Raw genomic sequence first — 19390 nt, forward strand, 5'->3', positions numbered from 1 at the left:
TGTTTCCCTCTTGCTACTAGCTGCTCGCTAATTCCTGCTATCAGCTGTTTCCTGTTTATCCACCGCCAGTGGCTCGCACGTGTGGCATCATCAACAGCCCCTCCCACAAGTCATCAACAGCCCCTCCTGTAGCGGAAGGGCACCTCGTTCTTTTTAAACCAAAAAGTTTCTGCCAATATGTCTACCCTACGAGGAGGAAAATTGGGCACCTCGGATCAACTCGCCAATCCGGCTCTGTGTGTCTAAACGCTCGCAGCTTGCCGGCAAAACGGCCCAACATTCGCCGAAAATCTGACAGTGTAAAATGGGCTATAAAGACATTTAATTTTGTCATACAACAACATCTTAAATGCTACATTTGATTTAGGATCAAATCTACACCTCTCTAGTCTCTGTAAACCTGAAGTCATGTTTATTTTAAAGTGTAACAGGAACTGTTGCAAAAACCGAGCAGCTGAGAAAAACAAGAAGATGTTTAGAAAAGTAAAAGACAAAAAATGTCACCAGTGAATCTCAGGGATAAGTTTTATTCCCTTTAATGTATTGTTTGTTTATTTACTTATTTATTCATCAATTCATTTATTTATTTTGGTGGCAAAAAGATATTATACACCACCAAAATGAAAGTAAATAGCAGCACAAATCAAATAAAAGTGATACAAATACGTATAAAAAACATAAAGTGGGAGTTATTCTACTTTTCTCCATGGTTACCAAATATAACGACAGCTCCTTCTTCCACTGCAGAGAGGGAAGTTTGTCCTAAAGCTGCTGCTGTATTTAAACCCTACACCTTGATAAAGGAGCTTCATTCAGCTATAAACTGAGTTACGCTCTTTGACAGAGTGGGAGTGCGTCTGGTTTTGGAAAGGCCCTGTCTGTCCACCTGATGACCTCACACTTCTCTCTTCTTCACTCCCATCTGACCTGCAATCACTTCATTCCCCTCAGCTGAGTGTCCCCGCCCACCTCCTTACCTGCACCTCATTCCCTCATCAGTCCTGCAGTACTTAAACCAGCCGCCCTTCCTCGGTCTGTGCCAGCTGCCATGAGCCTCCTGTCTCATCCTGATTCCTGATTCTGTGCTAACCATGTTTGATAAGCCATCCTGTTCTCACTGCCTTCGTTATTTTTGCAACTTCCTGATTAAATCAATGAGCTGATCCTGTCTGCCTGCTTTTGTGTGCATTCAGGTTCTTCCCTTGTTGCCTTGACAGTTGAAGAAACCATGCATGTCTTAAAAAGTCACTAGTTAAATCTTTAATTAGCCTCCAAATACGATGATTACTCATAATCTAAAATGATGTACGCTGATCCCACTGTTTCTTTATCAGCTCACTGACAGTGTGTTGAGAAATGGGTGAAAAACAACAGTCAGTCTGGAGAGAGAAAGATAAAGGTAATGAGGTGTCATTAAAGATTTTAATATCAGGACTGTCAGTTTTCTGTCAGGACCAGGAGCTATGAAGCGCCCACAACCACGACTGAAATAATTTCTCCCTCAGAGTTACTGGTTGGTTTCCATCCGATGTGGAGCAAACAGCAACTGAATTTTTGTGCTTGTCCCTCCACTGCTGTGATGTGAACGTTGGGAGTTGGTTCATTGAGATAAGGAGCAGATGACTGTAATTGTCCACTCAGAAGTCTGCAGAAGAAGATGATGTAATCAAAACAGCTCCAGTTAAACCTCAAACAAAGGAAAAGAATGGATGCATAATAATGGAGAGCACAGTGGACAGTGGCCTTTGCAGTAATTTTAAGTCATTATTTATTAGTTGAATCTGTTTGCATTGCATTTATTTACATTTACCTTTTATCAATAGTGCAACATTTAAACCTCCCTCAAGCATAGAAATGGTTTTGCAAAGGTTTTTAAGCACAAATTTAAGATGCAGAAGACTTTCAGCAGGAGAACTGTGACTCCAGAGAAACAGTGAGTCATCTCTGTTTTAACACATATTCTGACACAAAGCAGAAATTATGACACATTTTTTTCTGAAAGTTGTGGGTATAAAAATAAAGTGGTAAAAAACTGTGCTTTAATATCAAAATATTTTCTCTTCCACTTTCAAATTTAAACCAAACCAACATATTCTCACTGTGACCTCGTCACATGTCCACGTATGGTCATGGACTTTCCACGTCCACATATGATGTCCAAGGTACCCTGGTTGTGTTGGTTGTTGGTGTTCTGTAATTATGTCGTGGACCCTTGTCATGAGCTTCATGAAGTTTAATTTATGACAACAAATGGAGTATGTTTTTTATAACAAGGCAGATAATCCCACAGGATTAACAGCTACATAGAGTTGAGTGTCGTCTGCATAGAGACGAATATCAACACCATGCTCACAGATCATGACCTCTAGTACTGACATATTAACACTACAAAAGCGGTGGACTCAGGACAGAGCCTTGTGGCACTGCAGATGGAATATTTGTTTTTATAATTAACAGCTCTTATACTGTCATTGCTAAGTAGTGTCATTAAAATTTGTCGTTAAATTTTGCTTTTTCGGCTGCTCATGTTGGATTGTTATTCCAGGTTTGATTTTGTTCAAACCAAACTGATGCTGTTTGTAAGCCTCACATGTCAGATTTTGCTGCAGCACATGAACACACCCTGAGTGTATAGTAAACAGATTAATAATCACTCACCTTGCACTGGTTCAGGATGACGATACCAGAGTTCTTGTAGTTCTTCTTCTTGGTTTTGTATTTGGGATTTATGCACGGCCACTGAACCTGAAAACACAGACAGGCAGAAAATAAATGTCAGGTCGTCCTCCTTTAAAAATCAAATACTTGTTTTACATAATATATACTCTGTATTTACAATTCACCAGACAAACAGAGGTCATTCCATCTATATTGCTGTTTCAGCCTACAGCAGTTGATGAGGATTTCATTTGGTGCATAAAATAATAATAATGCAAAAACAAGTAAAAACACAGTATGACTATCATCGGACAATAAATCCTTTTTGTACATAACAGAAATAAAAAAAAGAATAAATATTTTTGTTTATTCTTTTTTTCAGTTTTTCATTTCAGTCTTATTGAGATCAATTTTTTTTAACAGAGACTTGAGCACAAGACAAAAATATGAACATGGACATGGACAGAGCAGTGGTTTCTACTTTGAGAAAAAAAAATTAAAGTGGAATTCAAAATTCTTGAGCATTAAAATATTTCAAAGACAGAATTAATTTTATTATAATTTTAATTTTAAAACTTTTTGTAACTTACTACATTTGTAATCATGTCATCATGTCTCTCACGCTCCTGTTTTGTATTCATGTTTCTATTCATAATTTTTAATTTCCTTCTGTTCTTTTAATTTGCATTTTAATGTCTTATCCTGCTTTTCTTTTCTTTTTTATGTTTTTAATTCATCATGTAAAGCACTTTGAACAGTGTTTAAAATGTGCCTTACAACTTAACGTAAACCTAAACCGAAAAAATAAAGAGAGAGAGATCGCCACTGCTCCTGATGTTTGATACAAACTGGTGAAAAATTCAAGAAACACCTGCATGAACATGATGGAATATGATTGGATGTGTTTCAGGTCAGCTGGTAACAAACAGCTGATGAATGAGTATTTACAGACACCAAGAGAGCAGCTAAACACCAAGCAGCTGCTGCTTCCAGGTGAACGCACTAATCACTCCTCCTCAGTGTGTGTGTGTGTGTGTGTGTGTGTGTGTGCGTAGCTCAGGGATCTGTGTGTGTGTGTGTGTGTGTGTGTGTGTGTGTGTGTTTGTCTCACAGTGATAATCTGTGTCTGCCCGAGGAGACAATCAGCTGTTTGTTTCCTGTCATCAACATCATCAAACAACCTGCAGCACCTGGCTCAGGTGATTTCAAAATAAAAGCCTCCAGCTGATCTGTGATCAGTCAGGTTTGTCCTCTGCAGGTGAAGCTGATCGCTGAGATGATAATTCAGCCATAAACAGGTCGTATAAAAACCATAAGCGAGTTCTCACATTAAGGTTATAACCAGAGGAGCATGACTGCATTAACACAGCTGAGTGACTTTATATGTCTCAATAATCTCTTCAGTCTACAGAGATACAGCTCGTTTAAAAAAGAACATCATTAGCAGCCATGTTGAACAAAATTAAAGTCGTTTATTGCAACAAGCTGCGGCGCCTCGCTGCTGAGGCTTCACCCTGTCTGCATGTATTTAATGTAAAAATGATATACTGTATGTAATGTGTATTTTTACTTTATATAATGCAGATAATCTCATTAAAAGTAAAAATGCAAATAAATTATTTATCTTAAAGTTAAAGTATCAGTGCATTAATAATAAAGTCATTATTCCCAAAGCTTCCCCTCCGAACTGTTCATGAATAATACAGATGTTTACATCAGGATTTTAATTATATAAAGCACTATAACCAATTTCATCCTAATGTATTAACTGCTATTTTTATTTGTTTTTGGTTTGTTTTAGTTTTTAACTTAATTTATTGTGTCCTTAATGTGAAAAGTCATTTATGGTTCTGTTGAGATGCAACGTCCAAGGTACCCTGGGTGTGTTGGTTGTTGACGTTCTGGGATGCCGTGTCAACTTCAGCCTGTTACATGCATTGTCTGTTTTCAAAGTAAACAGGAAATGTACAGTTTGCATACAGTCTCTTTCAAAATAAAGGCACGACACTGGTACAACACTGTGAATCAATGTTTTATATCCTTAAACAACAAACACATGTGGTTGGGATTAGGACAGAAAACAGGGACAGTCTTACAGGAAGTGAACCATCCCACCCTCCCTACTCAGGCTTCTGTCACCTTAACTTTCGTTGTTGTCCCGCCATGTTTCCTGCTGACGCTGCCAGGCGCCGTTAGAAAATAACAGCAACTGACAGCATATCATGTGGACATGAAAGGTCGGCTTTTTTTGTGTGTCTGACGCCAGAAGTCACTGACCAAGCGCAGGTTTTTAACAACTTCGGATTTAGACCTTGTTGTCCAAACTAAAACAGCCCAGTAGCCAATGTTGCCAAGAACATGTTGTATGTTTCTGCAAACCATCAGTACATAACATTTGTATGTTTCATACATATCATATCAACGTTTCTAAAGGAACACAGTTTATGAGCTGACATTGTCATCTAGAGGTGGAGGAGAGGATGGATGGCTCAACACCTGGGCCAGACGCCTGCCAAACAACAAAACCAGTTATCATACGTGTTTCCAAGTTGTTTTTAATGCACCAAACGGGTGTGTTTTGTAGCAACCATAGTTTCACCAGTGATAGTGCAGCGAAAAGCAGTTGTTCATCATTTAATCACTTCTTTTCCAGTGCGGATTGTGCCCCTAAAACCAGTCATTTTACATCAAGGTGTGATCTTTGCCCAATCATAACCAAGTGTTTTTATGCCTAGACATAACCACAAGTTGACCACAGGGTTGTTGGAAAGGAAAGTTTCATGGTATCATCAAATGTAACGTATCCATGGTTTGCAGAAATGCAGCATACCAACATTTATTCTGGCGGTAGGGTCGTCTAAAGGTGTTCTCAGCCCTAGAGTGGTCTCCTCTGGTCTGAATCAGGGACTCATGTTGTTCCAAAGTTGTATAATTGCCTAGAGTTGGTTCGTGTTCTCACGGCAGCATTTACAAGAGGACCAGATCAAATGCCTTGTGTGAGAAAGCTGCTCTTGATTGGTCAGAATTTCCATGTGGGAAAAATCCAGGAAGTAAAGCAAACGTTGAAGAAGAGTACACTTGCAAGATAAATGTGACACTTTCTAATGTCACAATGGAGGGACAACTACGCAGGTTGATTTTAGCGCTGCTCATCGTGGACTATATTGCTGTCATTGTTCATTTTAGTCAAACCATACAGTTTGAAAACGAGGCGCGGCTCCAACTAGAAAACAATGTTTTGATGCATTGGATGTGCTGAATGTGCATATTAAGGCAGTACAGGAGGAGGTGCACATTAATAATCCTCCAGGACTGTAACATGCTCATGTTTAACCCAAACAATGTGTCATGTGGACCGAGACCACCTCTTCAGGAAGGTCTCAGTCCGGTTGTTTTGGTGTGTTCACACCTGCACAAATGAACAGCACTGAGGGGGCAAATTAACTTGAGTTCGATTGAACCGAACCAAACAGGGCAGATGTGAAAGCAGCCTAAAACGTCTGTTTCACTGCACCACAAGAACACTGTAAAGTTATGTCTGTATTTATGCTATATAAATCAGCAGTACAGGCCTGATGTATAAATTACTTAAATGTAATCTCATAATCACAATCTTGGAAAATCCCTCGACCAAAGTGAAGCCGCCTCCAAACAGAGCTGCAGTTTTCTGTGCTGAGAGAGAGGAGGTCTGTCAGACGGCCATATAAACCACAAACCCTCCGGGCTGAAGACAATCCTTCAGCTGCCCAAACGCGGCCGCAGAGGATTCACTCTGACTCCATTACATGAAACTGTGGACACCCAGTGACACACAGTGGCTCAGACTCTATTTGTGTCGGGATAGATGGATGGAGGAGCGTGAAGAGAGAGCTCCCCCGGAGGTTTCAGCTCGGAGGGATTCTCAGAGTCGGGAGCCGACTGTCAGCTGAGGAAGGAGGCCAATAAATAAAACCTGAACAGAAGAAGAGGAGACAGAGGAGGGGTTCCCCGGCGGGACTTTCTGACTGCTCTCACTGTTTCTCCTCCTCTGCTGGATGACAGCAGGGATGAAAAGACCTTCTGTTTCAGAGGGTTTACAGTGAAAGGTGTCTCTGACTAATCAGGGACCTACAGTGCCCCCAGACCTTCAGGTCACAGCTTGTGGTTCATAAACATGTTCAGGACACAAGTTCTCAAGATGTTAAAGTTTGTGTTTATATTTTCATTTATTTTTAAATAGTTTTAATTGTACTTTTCCTTCTAATATCATATTTACATGATGTGTTCAGGTGCTTTGTGTTCCACTGCTGCGAAGCCAACAGCCCCACTCAAAATTAAACACATCAGTATTTCTACCCTAACGGTGTTTTTACAACTCTCTGTAGTTGTTTGATTGTCTTGGTTAAAGTGTGTTGTTTTGCTCTTTGCTCTGTTTGTGCTGTCCAGTGAGAAATATTCCAACAGTTAAATTAAAAGGTCACCTCATCAGTGTGGTGCAAGTTCATGCTTCACAACAGTGAGCTCAGAGTTCAGTTCTCACAGATTAAAATGAAAAAGGTCACGTTCACAGTTCACAATTTGAAATTGAACCGAGATCACAGTCCCCCAAACAGTGAACCAGTTCATTTCTGCAGTTCATTTTATAACATATTAAAATCTTGATTGTCGTCTGAATTGCTGGTTGCAGCAGCCATGCAGGTGTTGTGTCGAAGTCTGTTCCCCATCCTGTTGTGTTTCCTTCATGTTAAAATGTGTAGCAGCCCCCACCATGGTTAGGTGAAGAAAATGGATGGTTCAGATATATTTTCCGTAACCACATATCCTGTCGGGGGTCGTGGGGGTGCTGGAACCTATCCCAGCTGACATTGGGCAAAAGGCAGGGTTGCCAGACAACCATTCACACTCACATTCGAGTCACCAATTAACCTGCATGTCTTTGGACTGTGGGAGGAAGCTGGAGCACCTGGAGGAAACCCACGCTGACACAGGGAGAACATGCAAACTCCACAGAAGGGCTCCCCCAACTCTCTTGCTATGAGAGCTAACGACTACACCACCGTGCCGCCATTCAGATTAAGGTAGGGGGAAACACACATCGCTGAGGATACAGTCTTCAACACACCTGCATGCCACGAAAAAATGTTTGCATTGTACAATTTTGCAAACAACAGATACGTCACATTTATTATGTAGCAGATACTTTGAAACTTTGTGGTTAATGTGCGGTTTTGTTTGGCACAAAAACCACTCGGTCATGGTTTGGAAGAGATTGGGTTTTGGCTTCGAATACCTGGTTCTGGTGGCACAATCACGGCGGGTGAAGCTGTTGATGTCTCCATAAAAAACAACGCTTTTTTTAGTGGCACTATCCTGGCAGGAAACGCGGTGATGTCTCATGGCAAACACTCAGTTTTCATGGCACTATCCCCGGTGGAAAAACAGCAACATGTTGCTAAGAATCAATTAGTTTTGTTGTTTGTTGGTCTTGAACAATGGTCTGCAGATTGGCAGGTGTCTCACCTGAGCTCAGGCCTCCACCATCCCATCCACCCTCAGATGACCAGTCAGCTCTTACATTACGTCACTGTATAAACTGTAATATGATGCGTATGAAACGTACAAATGCAACATATTTGTGGTTTGCAGAAACAATGGCAACATTTTCTTCTGGCAGCGGACAGTTCATGATCATGTTCAGGGCTGCCTCATGAAATGCGGAGATTCGAATCAGTCAGTCCACTTAGATTGTTTCAAGTTGAACAGTCTTATTTTTTGTCTTTGGCTACTCAGTGAGCAGTGCAGTGTATTTCTGGGGACATTTGGGTCCCCAGATTTTGCTGCAGAGTGAGCGCTCTTCACTTTCACTCTACTCTTTGTTACAGACAGCTGCGGACGTGATGCAGCGGAGCAGAGGAGAAACTTCCCACCGTAATGCTTTGAGGTCACATTATCTTCTCTCCTCTGCTTTAAGGTGATGAATGTACAGCTCATAGATACTTAATACGACACAGTCTCTGGCTGTGGCACTGACGTCCCCTGTTTAAACTTTAAAACTTTATATGGAAATAAAAACCTTATCATTGAATATTTGTATTAAACGGCCAGATCTGATTGGACTGACATAATTCTGAGTTGGGTACAGTCCTCATCATGTTCATGCACAGCTCTGCACCTCGTACAGCTCTGACAATAATGAACTGTGTGAAGCCTCCTTCTGGCTGCACCCTGCTGCTTGTTGAAGACATTTACTGCCAGAATGGAGCCAGCTTTTGGGCGTCAGTCCAACTTTTCAAGGTTGAGAGTTTTGGTGAACTCAAGCAATTAAAATCTCATATTCTTCCTGATGCACAAAGACAACCAGAGCCAAACCTACTGACTAATGATGAGCACGAAACAACAGCGAGCTCACACCTCCGCTCCCAATCCTCCAAACTGGGGAACAACTTTTGTTGCCCTTCTGCTCCTCCAGACTCCCAGATCGCTCTCCAAAAACTTTGTTACACGTCTCCTTGTCTCCCTAACCCCAACATTCAGACATTCACATGTCTGCACATTCATTAAATAACTGTGTTTGTATATTTATTGTGAACAGGTCCGTCGATCCAAAGTTTGTAAAGTTACTGCTCAGACACCCAAAGCACTCAAGCCAGCATACTTTGTTTATTAATTATATGCGTCTGCATTCACTGATATTTAGTTTGTAAATTAACAATGGATTAATCCGAGTTATGATTAGAATGTCTCATAATTTGTTTAAAGAATAAATGCTGCTAAATTATTTCTACACAGTGGAAATTATATTAATTTATCATATTTTTATTTATCATGTCAAAATATAGTTCAAACTACAGGAACTGTAACTGAGAGACATTTTTTACTGCAATTTAATTGAAATGCATTTCATATTTTCTGTCATAATTTCCTCAACATTAAAATTCATTGTCATTAAAAACCGATCAAAAATAGGTAGTTAAAGGGTAACTTTAATTTGAAGATAATTTAAAAATATACCACCTTTAAAAATATTGTTCAGTTAAAGAAAACTGTGTTGTCCTTTTATGTAAGTTTATTTTGATTAAGAGTAATGGAGTCACACCTGTTGCATTATGGGCTGAGGCAGTACGGCGGCAGAGAGCACCAACATGGCTGCAAAGAAAGTACATACGGCCCCAAAATAATAATGTTCTGCATTGACCAAGAGGCACACATGGTGACTGCCATTTTGCACCTTTATTTGGTTTCTATCTGATTATATTTGTTTAAGTGGCCTGTTTGGACAATTCAATATATTTTCTGTTGCTGTGCTAACTTTTTGGGACCTGTCTAATATCAGAAAATTCACATGGGAGACTATTGTTGGCCACATCTAAATGCTGGAGATCTGTTGAGAGACTCTAACAGTAATTGTATTTGTTTTTTTGTTTTTTATTTTTGTAAATTTCACAGTGTCTGCGGAGAAGGATGGAAATAAAACTTAAAGACTGGACTGGTGTAGTTACAGGGACTCTCAGCCTCAGAACAGAGGGGGATGTGAGAAAGTATCAAGAGACAGACTAACATATTGATGGTCTGGGTCGGAGAAATAGACAGCTACGTCGGAGAGTTTTCTGTGTCATCAGAAACATGACGGAGTGCTGGTGGAGGAGAGTGAAAGGTGAGATGATCAATAACTGTCCTGAGTCCAGGTGACAGTAAAATAAATGATGCATTTATCAGTGTCATGTTTCAGCTTCAGATGATGGATTTCATTCAAATGTGTCCAAAGTGGAGGAGGCGAGGCTCTGATAGAGGCATTATTTTATCAGACCGTCACCGAGGATCATTACAGTGAAAACACTCTCGTCACTGATAATGAGACAGCTCAGAGGAACGACTCTGCTCAACAGTCACATTGTTAGTGTGTTTTCAGCCGTGTGTTGTCATCTTCAGGGAGTTTCCAGAGAAAACACACAACCTGAGCATTTGGAAGCCGAGCGGCGTTAACATGCAGCACTTTAATTAGCGACTGCCTCATTTCTGTCCAACAGCTCTTCTTCTTGACAGCTGTGTCTTCATTATCTCTGCCTCTGCCTCCGGCGTCCCGGGTAATTACATCACACCGGCTGTCCACCTAAACCCTACAGCGTCACAATCCCACAGGTGCGTTTTTAAAGGGCAGGTCGCGCTGCTAATTGGCACTTTCAAGGAATCCTGGAGCTGCAGGACCTGACGGAGATCAGGTAATTTCTTTTTAAACCTCCAGGGGTTAAAGTCTGCTGCAGACAGTTTGTATTCACATTAGCGCTCCAGGGAGGATAATGCCAGTCAAATGGTCGCTGCTGCTGATCCATGTTTTCAGCTGGAGACGGTTGTTGTCTTTCCCAAAGAGACACACAAGATGAAGAGTCAGCCAGGGCAGCATGCTCACACTGACAACACTAACACGCGGATGTTTAGCAGGTTCGATGTTTCCCACGTTCATCATCTTTAAACGAGCAGTGTGTAGGATTATTGACACCCAGCTGTGAGGACTGCAGATTAGGAGCAGCTGAAAGCTCTCCAATGTGTCGAGCATGAACTCCCAGTCAGGATTCCTTCAGGGCTCATTGTTTTCACCAAGAGTCAAATTATCTGAAAAGCTCTCCTCTCCAAAACAGACCAAGTGATTAAATCGGGTATTAACACTGAATGAATCAGTTTCAGGTTACAAACTGAGGTTTCTCAGACGCTGCTCAGCTCATTGCAGACAGGCGGCTCACCCAACACCTGCTGATGTGTGCTCACCTTTTATCTCTGATAACTCAAGATCCAGGGACCTGTTGCACAAAGCACCCTAAGTAAATAAAGTCCTTTAAATCTGAGTTAAGGTTTCCCTTAAATAAAATCAGTTGCACAAAAAATCCTTAAGATTTCCTTGAGTTTTTCTCCTTATCTTAATCTTATACTTAAGGAATTGCTTAGAGTTTTTTAAACCATTGCACAGAGGGCCTCAGCGACCAAAGTAAAAAACACAAGATACGTCTGACTGCATCTCCATGGCAACATGGCTGAGTTTTTGGTGACCAAAGAGGAAAATGAAGGCATCCCAAGAAGAGGACCTGATGGACACCGTTAATGATGAGCAACTGATTTTGTACTACAAATTTGACCGGAGGTTAATTTATGATTTGGAATTGGAGCTGGATCACTCAACTTTCCAAAGCTGCACTCTTTCAGCCCTGTTACAATTAATGATTGCTCTGCGGGTTTATGCAACGCAATCTTTCCAATCAGTTGTTGGCAAAGCATTTCATGTACACAGGTCAACTGTTGCCACGTCGTTCACCAGGTTTCAAACGGCCTCACCCGTCTGATGAACACGGTGGTGAAGTTCCCGTCCGAACAGGAGAAGGATGAGATAGCGGCTTCCCAAAAGTGTGCGGGGTGATAGACGGGACCCACATCAGGATTCAAGCGCCCACACAACAAGAGGATCATTGTACAGTTAGTCTGCAGTCATGAAAATAAAATAACCACTCTCCACTCTGTTTATAAAACTTACTCTGACTTCTGAATGCAGAAGTTTCCCTGGCGGTGGTGTATTGTCTCAGTGTTCTGCTGGATGTGGATGTCGACATAATAAAACTCCACGAGCCTCCTGTGTGTGCAGTCTGCTGTGTGTAACAGTGTGTCAGTGAGTGTGTGAGCTGGTGTCACTCAGTCTGACGCTCACTGAGCCTCTGAATTGATGAATTGATCGAGCAGCTGAAGGAGAAACAGGACTTTCTGTCAGACATCTGCCTCCCGGAGGAACCTGAACCAAACAGCCTCCAGCCACAGCTGTCTGCGTCTGTGTCCACAGCCAAATGAAATATTAACCTGAACTGCTCAAACACCTGGAGTGGAGCATTTACACAAGTTCTTAAGGACAGTTTAGAGATTCTTTTACTTTGCTGGAATATTTTTAGGATATTTTATATATCTAGCGATTATCGGGCACTGTAAGAGGAACTGACAGGATGCCGGCCAGCTTTTCATTTCTGTGAGAGTCAGACATGGTAAGCAGGAGAGAGAAGGTATATCATTCATAGAGCGTGGGCACTTCCTGTGTCCACTACGTGGCGCTGGAGAACACAGTGATTACGTCATGTTGCTGTAAATCAACTGCAGACCGCACCGTGCAAATTCTCTGTAAATCAAAAGATATATTGAAACTACCCAACAATATATGGAGCAGAGAAAATGAGCTTCACCTCAACCGACTATGAAATGAGGATGCTGCTCACATATTTCTACATGATTAAAGCTGATGTAGGCAGTTTTTATTTTGGCTTCATTGGGCAGAAATCCCTCAGTAATCTCTGAGCGTGTTGTAATCAAGGAGGACTGAGAGAAAACTACACCCCTGCACCTCCTCTGGGCTGTTTTCAGGTCATTCACAGGTCATTTCAGAGAGACAGCGTTCCTGTTGGCTGCTCTACAAATGCAGATGAACATCCCTTCAGTGAAAGCCTGATTCAATGGAGGAGAATCCTGCAGAGAAAGTTGCTGTTCGAGCATTTGGCAATGACTGCCTACACTGCAGAGCAACACCCAAAAAGGAAGATTGACTGATTGAATAGAGTCTAAAAGAGACAATAGTGTTTCAGAGACGGAGAGAAAATGTTGGTAATAGTTTAGCCTTCTGCTAACTGGAGCTAAAGGCTCACGGCTGTGGCTTCAAGTTCAGTTTTCGTAGCTACTGTTAGCGTAAGGTTTGAATCACAGTGTGTCTTCTGTCTCAGTCCCAGCACCACCGACCACCTTGCCAGGAGGAGAGCAATCAGCAACCTCAGTTACCCAAATCCAGCCAGTGCAGACCCCAGTTCTAGGGAGTGAACATCCCCGACTCCCTGCCAGATTTGCGAACTTTCTGTTGCTGCCATTACACAGGTTAAAGCCAATGCTGCTGCTGTGACACCTGTCGCTGTAGGCTTTATGCAGACCAAAGGGCCGTCTCTCAAGCCTCCAGCTCTCCTCCCAGCGAAGCAGTGGACAGCGGCGAGGAGCGAGGCGGAGGGAGCGTGGGGTAGCTAACAGCTAATTCTTGTTGTATTTGTGGTCTGATAAACAGAGAGAGAGCGAAGCAGGGAGGGGCTGAGAGAATGAGCTGTGGGCAACTCAACAACTAAATAAGATTAAATAAATCAATGTAGGGGAAACACTGAGGGTCTGTATGAAGCGTGTGCATATCCCAGTGATCGTCTGGTGGGAGGGGCTTAGGACAGAGCAGGAGGCAGGAGGAGGGTGTGTTTTCCTGATCCTGATGACAGAGACATTCTGTATATGTGCATTGAGCATCATGTTAGTTCAGGCAGGTCACATTGTCAAGCTCAGCTCACATCCCAGCTACATCAGCTGATCTCAAACAGCCCAATCAACTCAAAGATCAGCTGATTGATGGAAGGGAGTCAGCTGATAGATCACATGATTCCTGTCTCATTCAGGGCGCCCTATTTAAACTGCTCTGGCCTGCCTACTGTTGCTGCTTCCTCTGCAACCTGCCTCCACCCCAGCTCCTGCTTTTTATACTGTGTCTGACTTATCAATGTCACTTCTGTTTGTCATTGAGGCTGCTCTGTTCTGCTCCTGGAGGGTCTTTGCTTCTGCTCTGCCTGTCTTAGGCTTTCCATGTAGGCGCATGGAAGGGCAGGGAGTTGTGCTCTCTCCACCTTAAGCTTTCTACGTAGGCATGGGGAGAGTGGAGAGGTCCCAGAACACAGTCATATCACCAAATATCAAATCGCAAATAGTTTTCTTTGACTGAGGTGGTCCTGACTGAATTTTACTTTTGAAATGCTGAGTATATTTGTGGCTAAAACTTTGTTACTTTTTCTTAATGCAGGAGTTTTAATCATAGTGGAGTATTTTAATAGTGTGTCATTCGTACTTTTGGTTAGATAAAGGATTTGGATACTTTCCAGCACTGATTAAGACTCACATCAGACTCGTACTTAGAGGGAAAAGTGTCCTTCTACATGAACCACCTGCCATCTCACCATGACGAGCTTCACTTCTGTGCAAGAAAAGACACCACCTGTTTCTTCCTCTCAAATTAAGGCAGAGTGAACAGTTTGTTTAATAATACACCAGGATGAAACTTACGTAACACCCTCCAACTCATCCCATCACTGAACACTCTCCTGTGTGACAAATGTTTTCTTGGCTGATTTAAAATCTACATGTTTATATAATGCATCATGAATTTAAATGCAGATATTAAAAGCATTTAAAGGTTCAAACAGCGGTGGTTCTCCTGAGACAGAAAATGTGCAGCATGTCTCTGCAGCTGGTGAGACTCTGAGAGGCTGATCAATGGAGGTGTGCAGGAATCCTCTCCTACCTGTCGTCCATCGATGGCTCCTCTCATCTCTTTGAACGTGGCCTCGAACTCACCGATGTAGTCGTGTTTCCCGTTTGAGTCCCAGTCCCACACGGTGCACTGAGAGGACAGAGAGACGGAGACACTTCAGTGGACGATGAAGAGAAAAAGATTTAAGAGGAGAGATTTCAGTTTGTTATTGTGTCATTAAGTGAAGCTTCATCACACTCTGATTACAGTAATTATCATTCAGTCACATTAACAATGACACGCAGCAGTTCATGTAATTGTTTTGTCTCTAATTAGAAGTCTGTTGTTGCAGATGAAGATCACGAGTCTGTTTACTTGTTTGGCGGCTTTAGATAAATGAGATTTTACAGAAGAGGTCGCAGCTCAGTCAGCGGATACAGTGTGTTGCTGAGATGTTCACAGTAAATGGCCGAAAGTGTGTGGACAGATGAACATACAGCACTGCTGAAAAGTTTGCATCTTCATGGTCAGTACTTGTCTCTTTGTAGTGTCTTCATGTCTCTCTGTAGTCATCTAGAGTCTCTTTGTGGTTGTTTTGAGTCTCTTCGCGGTCATTACTTGTCTCTTTGAGTGACATTTTGCAAATAAAATCCATGGGGCCCCTGTCACTTTGGGCCCCTGGGCCTGTGCCCAGTGTGCTCCCTCAGTAATCCATCCATGTTTATTAATGTGCTGCTGTAACCTCTTTCCCAGCCGTTCCCATCAGCTGACCTTCCTGGCCCACCTGCTCCTCCTGTCCCTCATTAGTCCTGCAGTATACTCATCTCCACTCTGCCTCTGCCAGAGCTCCTTGTTTGCATCCACTCAGCCCCCAGCCTCTGTTCTTCCTGCCTGGCCCTCAGATTGATGATTCTGTGATTCTGTGGCTGAGCCTTCTCTGGATAAGTTTCCCTGCTCTGACTGATCACCTGGTTTTCACCCTCGCCTGTTTATTGATTCAAGTGACCTCTTATCTTCACCTCTGCCTGTGAGTCGTGTTGTTTGGTACAAGCTCGCTGTTTTCTGAGCCGTGACATCATGTTTTATCCACAGAGGTTCAGCTTTCCCAGCAGAAATTCATTCCAATTCGGATATTATTGAAACATGAAATATACATCCAAAGCTCCATGGATGAAACATTTCTTCTCATAAATCTGGACCCTGCACACATCACACATTTAACATCTTAAGTTTAACTCTTAAAGGTCCAGTGTGCAGGATTTATGGGGACATATCTGCAGGAATGGAATATAATATAATTAGTCTGATTTCTTTAGTGTATAATCACCTGAAAATAAGAACCACTGTTGTTTTGTTACTTCAAAATGAGCTGTTTATATCTACACAGGGAGCAGGTCCTCGTCTACAGAGATCACCATGTTGCTGGGATGTTTCTACAGTAGCCCAGAATGGACAAACCAAACACTGGCTCTCAAGAGGGACATTTGTGTTTTCACATTGGGCACTGTAGTTAGCAGCTGCTCCATCACAAGAAGCGTCAGAAAAAAATCTTTTTTTTTTTTAATGAAACGTCTTTATTCAGTGTTTTTACTGGTTTAAATCAGCTGGTCTGTTTGTTTTGCAGAGGAAGAGACCTCTGTGGATAATTTGGCTCCTGGTAAAAACCTAAATGTCTGGATATTAAATTATCAGACAAAAAGGGTGAGCTCACATTGTAGACACTTGGCTAGCAGCCCATCTCCGACATGCTAAACAGCGAGGAGAAACAAACTCATCCTCACTGTGACCTCGTCACATGTCCACGTTTGGTCATGGACTTTCCACGTCCACATATGACGTCCAAGGTACCCTGGGTGTGTTGGTTGTTGACGTTCTGGGACGCCGTGTCAACTTCAGCCTGTATGGAGCTACATTAGGGTCAAATGTTTTGTACTTGAAAAAATAAAATTTGAAACTGAAAGTTTATGTGTTGATCTTGAATTTTGAAAAATACAACAATGTATTCAAAATAAGTGTATGAAACGTTTTTTCAGGTTAAATATAATTTTGATTCACTTTGGTAATTCTTTTGAATGAATAATTTATATTCACTTTTCACTTCCATATATATTTTAACATTTGAGGTCTTATTTTTTTCAGTTGCATGTTTTANATTCAAGATCAACACATGAATTTTCAGTTTCAAATTTTATTTTTTCAAGTACAAAACTTTTGACCCTAATGTAGCTCCATAAGCCTGTTACATGCATTGTCTGTTTTAACAATATTGACACCCGACCGTGAATCATGCCGACATGACAGTATGGCTTTTTCTTGTTGGTGTCTGACACCAGGAGTCACTGACCAAGCACCAGATTTCGACGACTTCAGAATGAGACCGGTTTGAAAAAACACTGAATTTTGACCTGAAACTGTTTTATCCAGTGTTTTTACTGATTTTAATCAGCTGGTCTGTTTGTTTCTGAGAGGAAGAGACCTCTGTGGATAACTCAGCTCCTGGTAAAAACCTCCAGAACAATGGACACTTCAGGAATTCTAACCAGGAGAAGTTTCAACTGGTTGCAATCTACAATCCTCACCACTGGACACCACAAATCTGCCCAAATCTTACACACTGCTCGTGTTAATTAAGAACTGCACCTGAACTTTATTGTATTTTGGACACACAACACATGACGACACTTCTTCACAAATATGACAACATATAAACAATACACAAGAGATTGTGGGAAACTTTCTGGGAGAAAAACATCCCTTCATTTGAATCTTCTGTTTTTCTAACAAGAGATTTTAACAAGAGTCCTGTTTATAAATTCATCCATATTTCCATCTGATTTGTCTAAAAAATGAGCTCCACGTGACCTAAGGCAGAATATTTTTACATTAAAATAGAAAAACAAAATTGTACTATGACATAAATATAAAATATTCACTCAAGCCACCAAGACTGACAAAAATAAAACGTATCACATGTGACAGCAGTTTGTTTTTTATCTGATGAAAACAGACATTTAGATACTGATGTTAAAAGTCACACTATCACTTGTTAAACATGAAGATGGGTAAAAATACACTTTAGAGTCCTGCTAGACCCTCCATCCACATGATGGGTCCTCCCTCCAGAACCAGTGGGAGTGATTTTACCGGCAGCACTGGGACCAGTTTGACCGGCAGCACTGGGACCAGCATGAGCAACAGGAAGTGAATAAATCAGAGGAGGACTGAATCAGGACAGTTTGACAGAGTTCATGAAAAATAGATCGGAGGATGTGAAGAAGAACGCCGACAGTCTCAGAGCGAGAGGAAGACCACGGTCTCATGAATTTACAGAACACACACACACACACACACACACACACACACGTGCTCCAGTTCTCATTTCAGTCTGGTGATTTTATGTTTTCATATATTCATGCAGGAGTTTCAGTGGGTCATTTACTTTGTGTGTGTGTGTGTGTGTGTGTGTGTGTGTGTGATTAATCCTGCTCTGTGAGGCAGAGAAGCAAAATTCCCCAGTATGTAAATATATATCTGTTATATTGCCCATAAATTCTTGACAGCCGTGTGGAGCAGTGGACACATGAACATATTAACTCACAGCACATCACCTGCAGGCTGAGCTACAACAACATTAAAGTGCACGTGAGTCCTTCACACATTTATCATTTAGACAGTTTAAAAAATAATAAGAAAAAAACCCATTAAAAACCAAAAGCTGATTTTTAAATCCACACATTCCTCTTCTTTATCAAAGCCTGGCGCCTGTATTACCCACAATGCAACAGTTCTATCTATAACACATGAAGATGTGGTACACAGGATATATCTCCTTATTATTTTTTTTTATTATTTGACCGTCCAACAACCACTGACTTTCACCCAGGAGGCCGGTGTTCACTTCCTGTAAGATTATAAAGCCAAACCCTGTTCTTTATTCCTAAACCCAACCACGTGTGTGTGTTGTTAAAGGAATACTCTGACGATTTGGGAGTTATGCCCTTTCTCTGTCATTTTCATATTGAGACAACATGATCGATATCTTTTTTGTGTCTGTACGTTCAGCGGCTGGGTCTCAGCGGTATCCCTCCGCGGATCACAGCGCAGGACGTAAACACACTATAGTTCCGTGTATCAAACTTCTTCTAAAACGACTAAAAAGGACTCTCGTTTTTCAAATTAATGTTTAAACATGTTTAAATGCACATGCAGAAATACCAGCTTCAGGGTTTCTGTAACGTTTATTTGTTCACTTTTACGAGTAGGCTACTGACCCCCTATAGACTTCAATTGTATTTGCTAAGCTAAGCCGCAATGCTAACTGCTGAGACCCAGCCACTGGACGTGCAGACACAAAAAAGATATTGATCATGTTGTCTCACTATGAAAATGATAGAGAAAGAGCATAACTCCCAAACTGTCAGAGTATTCCTTTAAAGGATAAAGACGTCAATTTGCGGTGTTGTA

At 41.6% G+C, this 19390-nt stretch overlaps 1 protein-coding gene across 1 annotated transcript in view; it reads right to left on the minus strand.

Annotated features, from left to right (window-relative positions):
* cpne4a (copine IVa) overlaps positions 1–19390 on the minus strand; it is a 97286-nt gene that overhangs the window by 23354 nt on the left and 54542 nt on the right. Inside the window, exons 8-9 of the mRNA XM_050046344.1 lie at positions 14978–15076; positions 2659–2745 (exon numbers count right to left, since the gene is read on the minus strand). Coding sequence (XP_049902301.1) covers positions 2659–2745; positions 14978–15076 — 186 coding nt within the window. The remainder of the gene's footprint in view (positions 1–2658; positions 2746–14977; positions 15077–19390) is intronic.

This window comes from Epinephelus moara, chromosome 6, assembly GCF_006386435.1.
Source record: "Epinephelus moara isolate mb chromosome 6, YSFRI_EMoa_1.0, whole genome shotgun sequence".
Lineage (NCBI taxonomy): Eukaryota > Metazoa > Chordata > Actinopteri > Perciformes > Serranidae > Epinephelus > Epinephelus moara.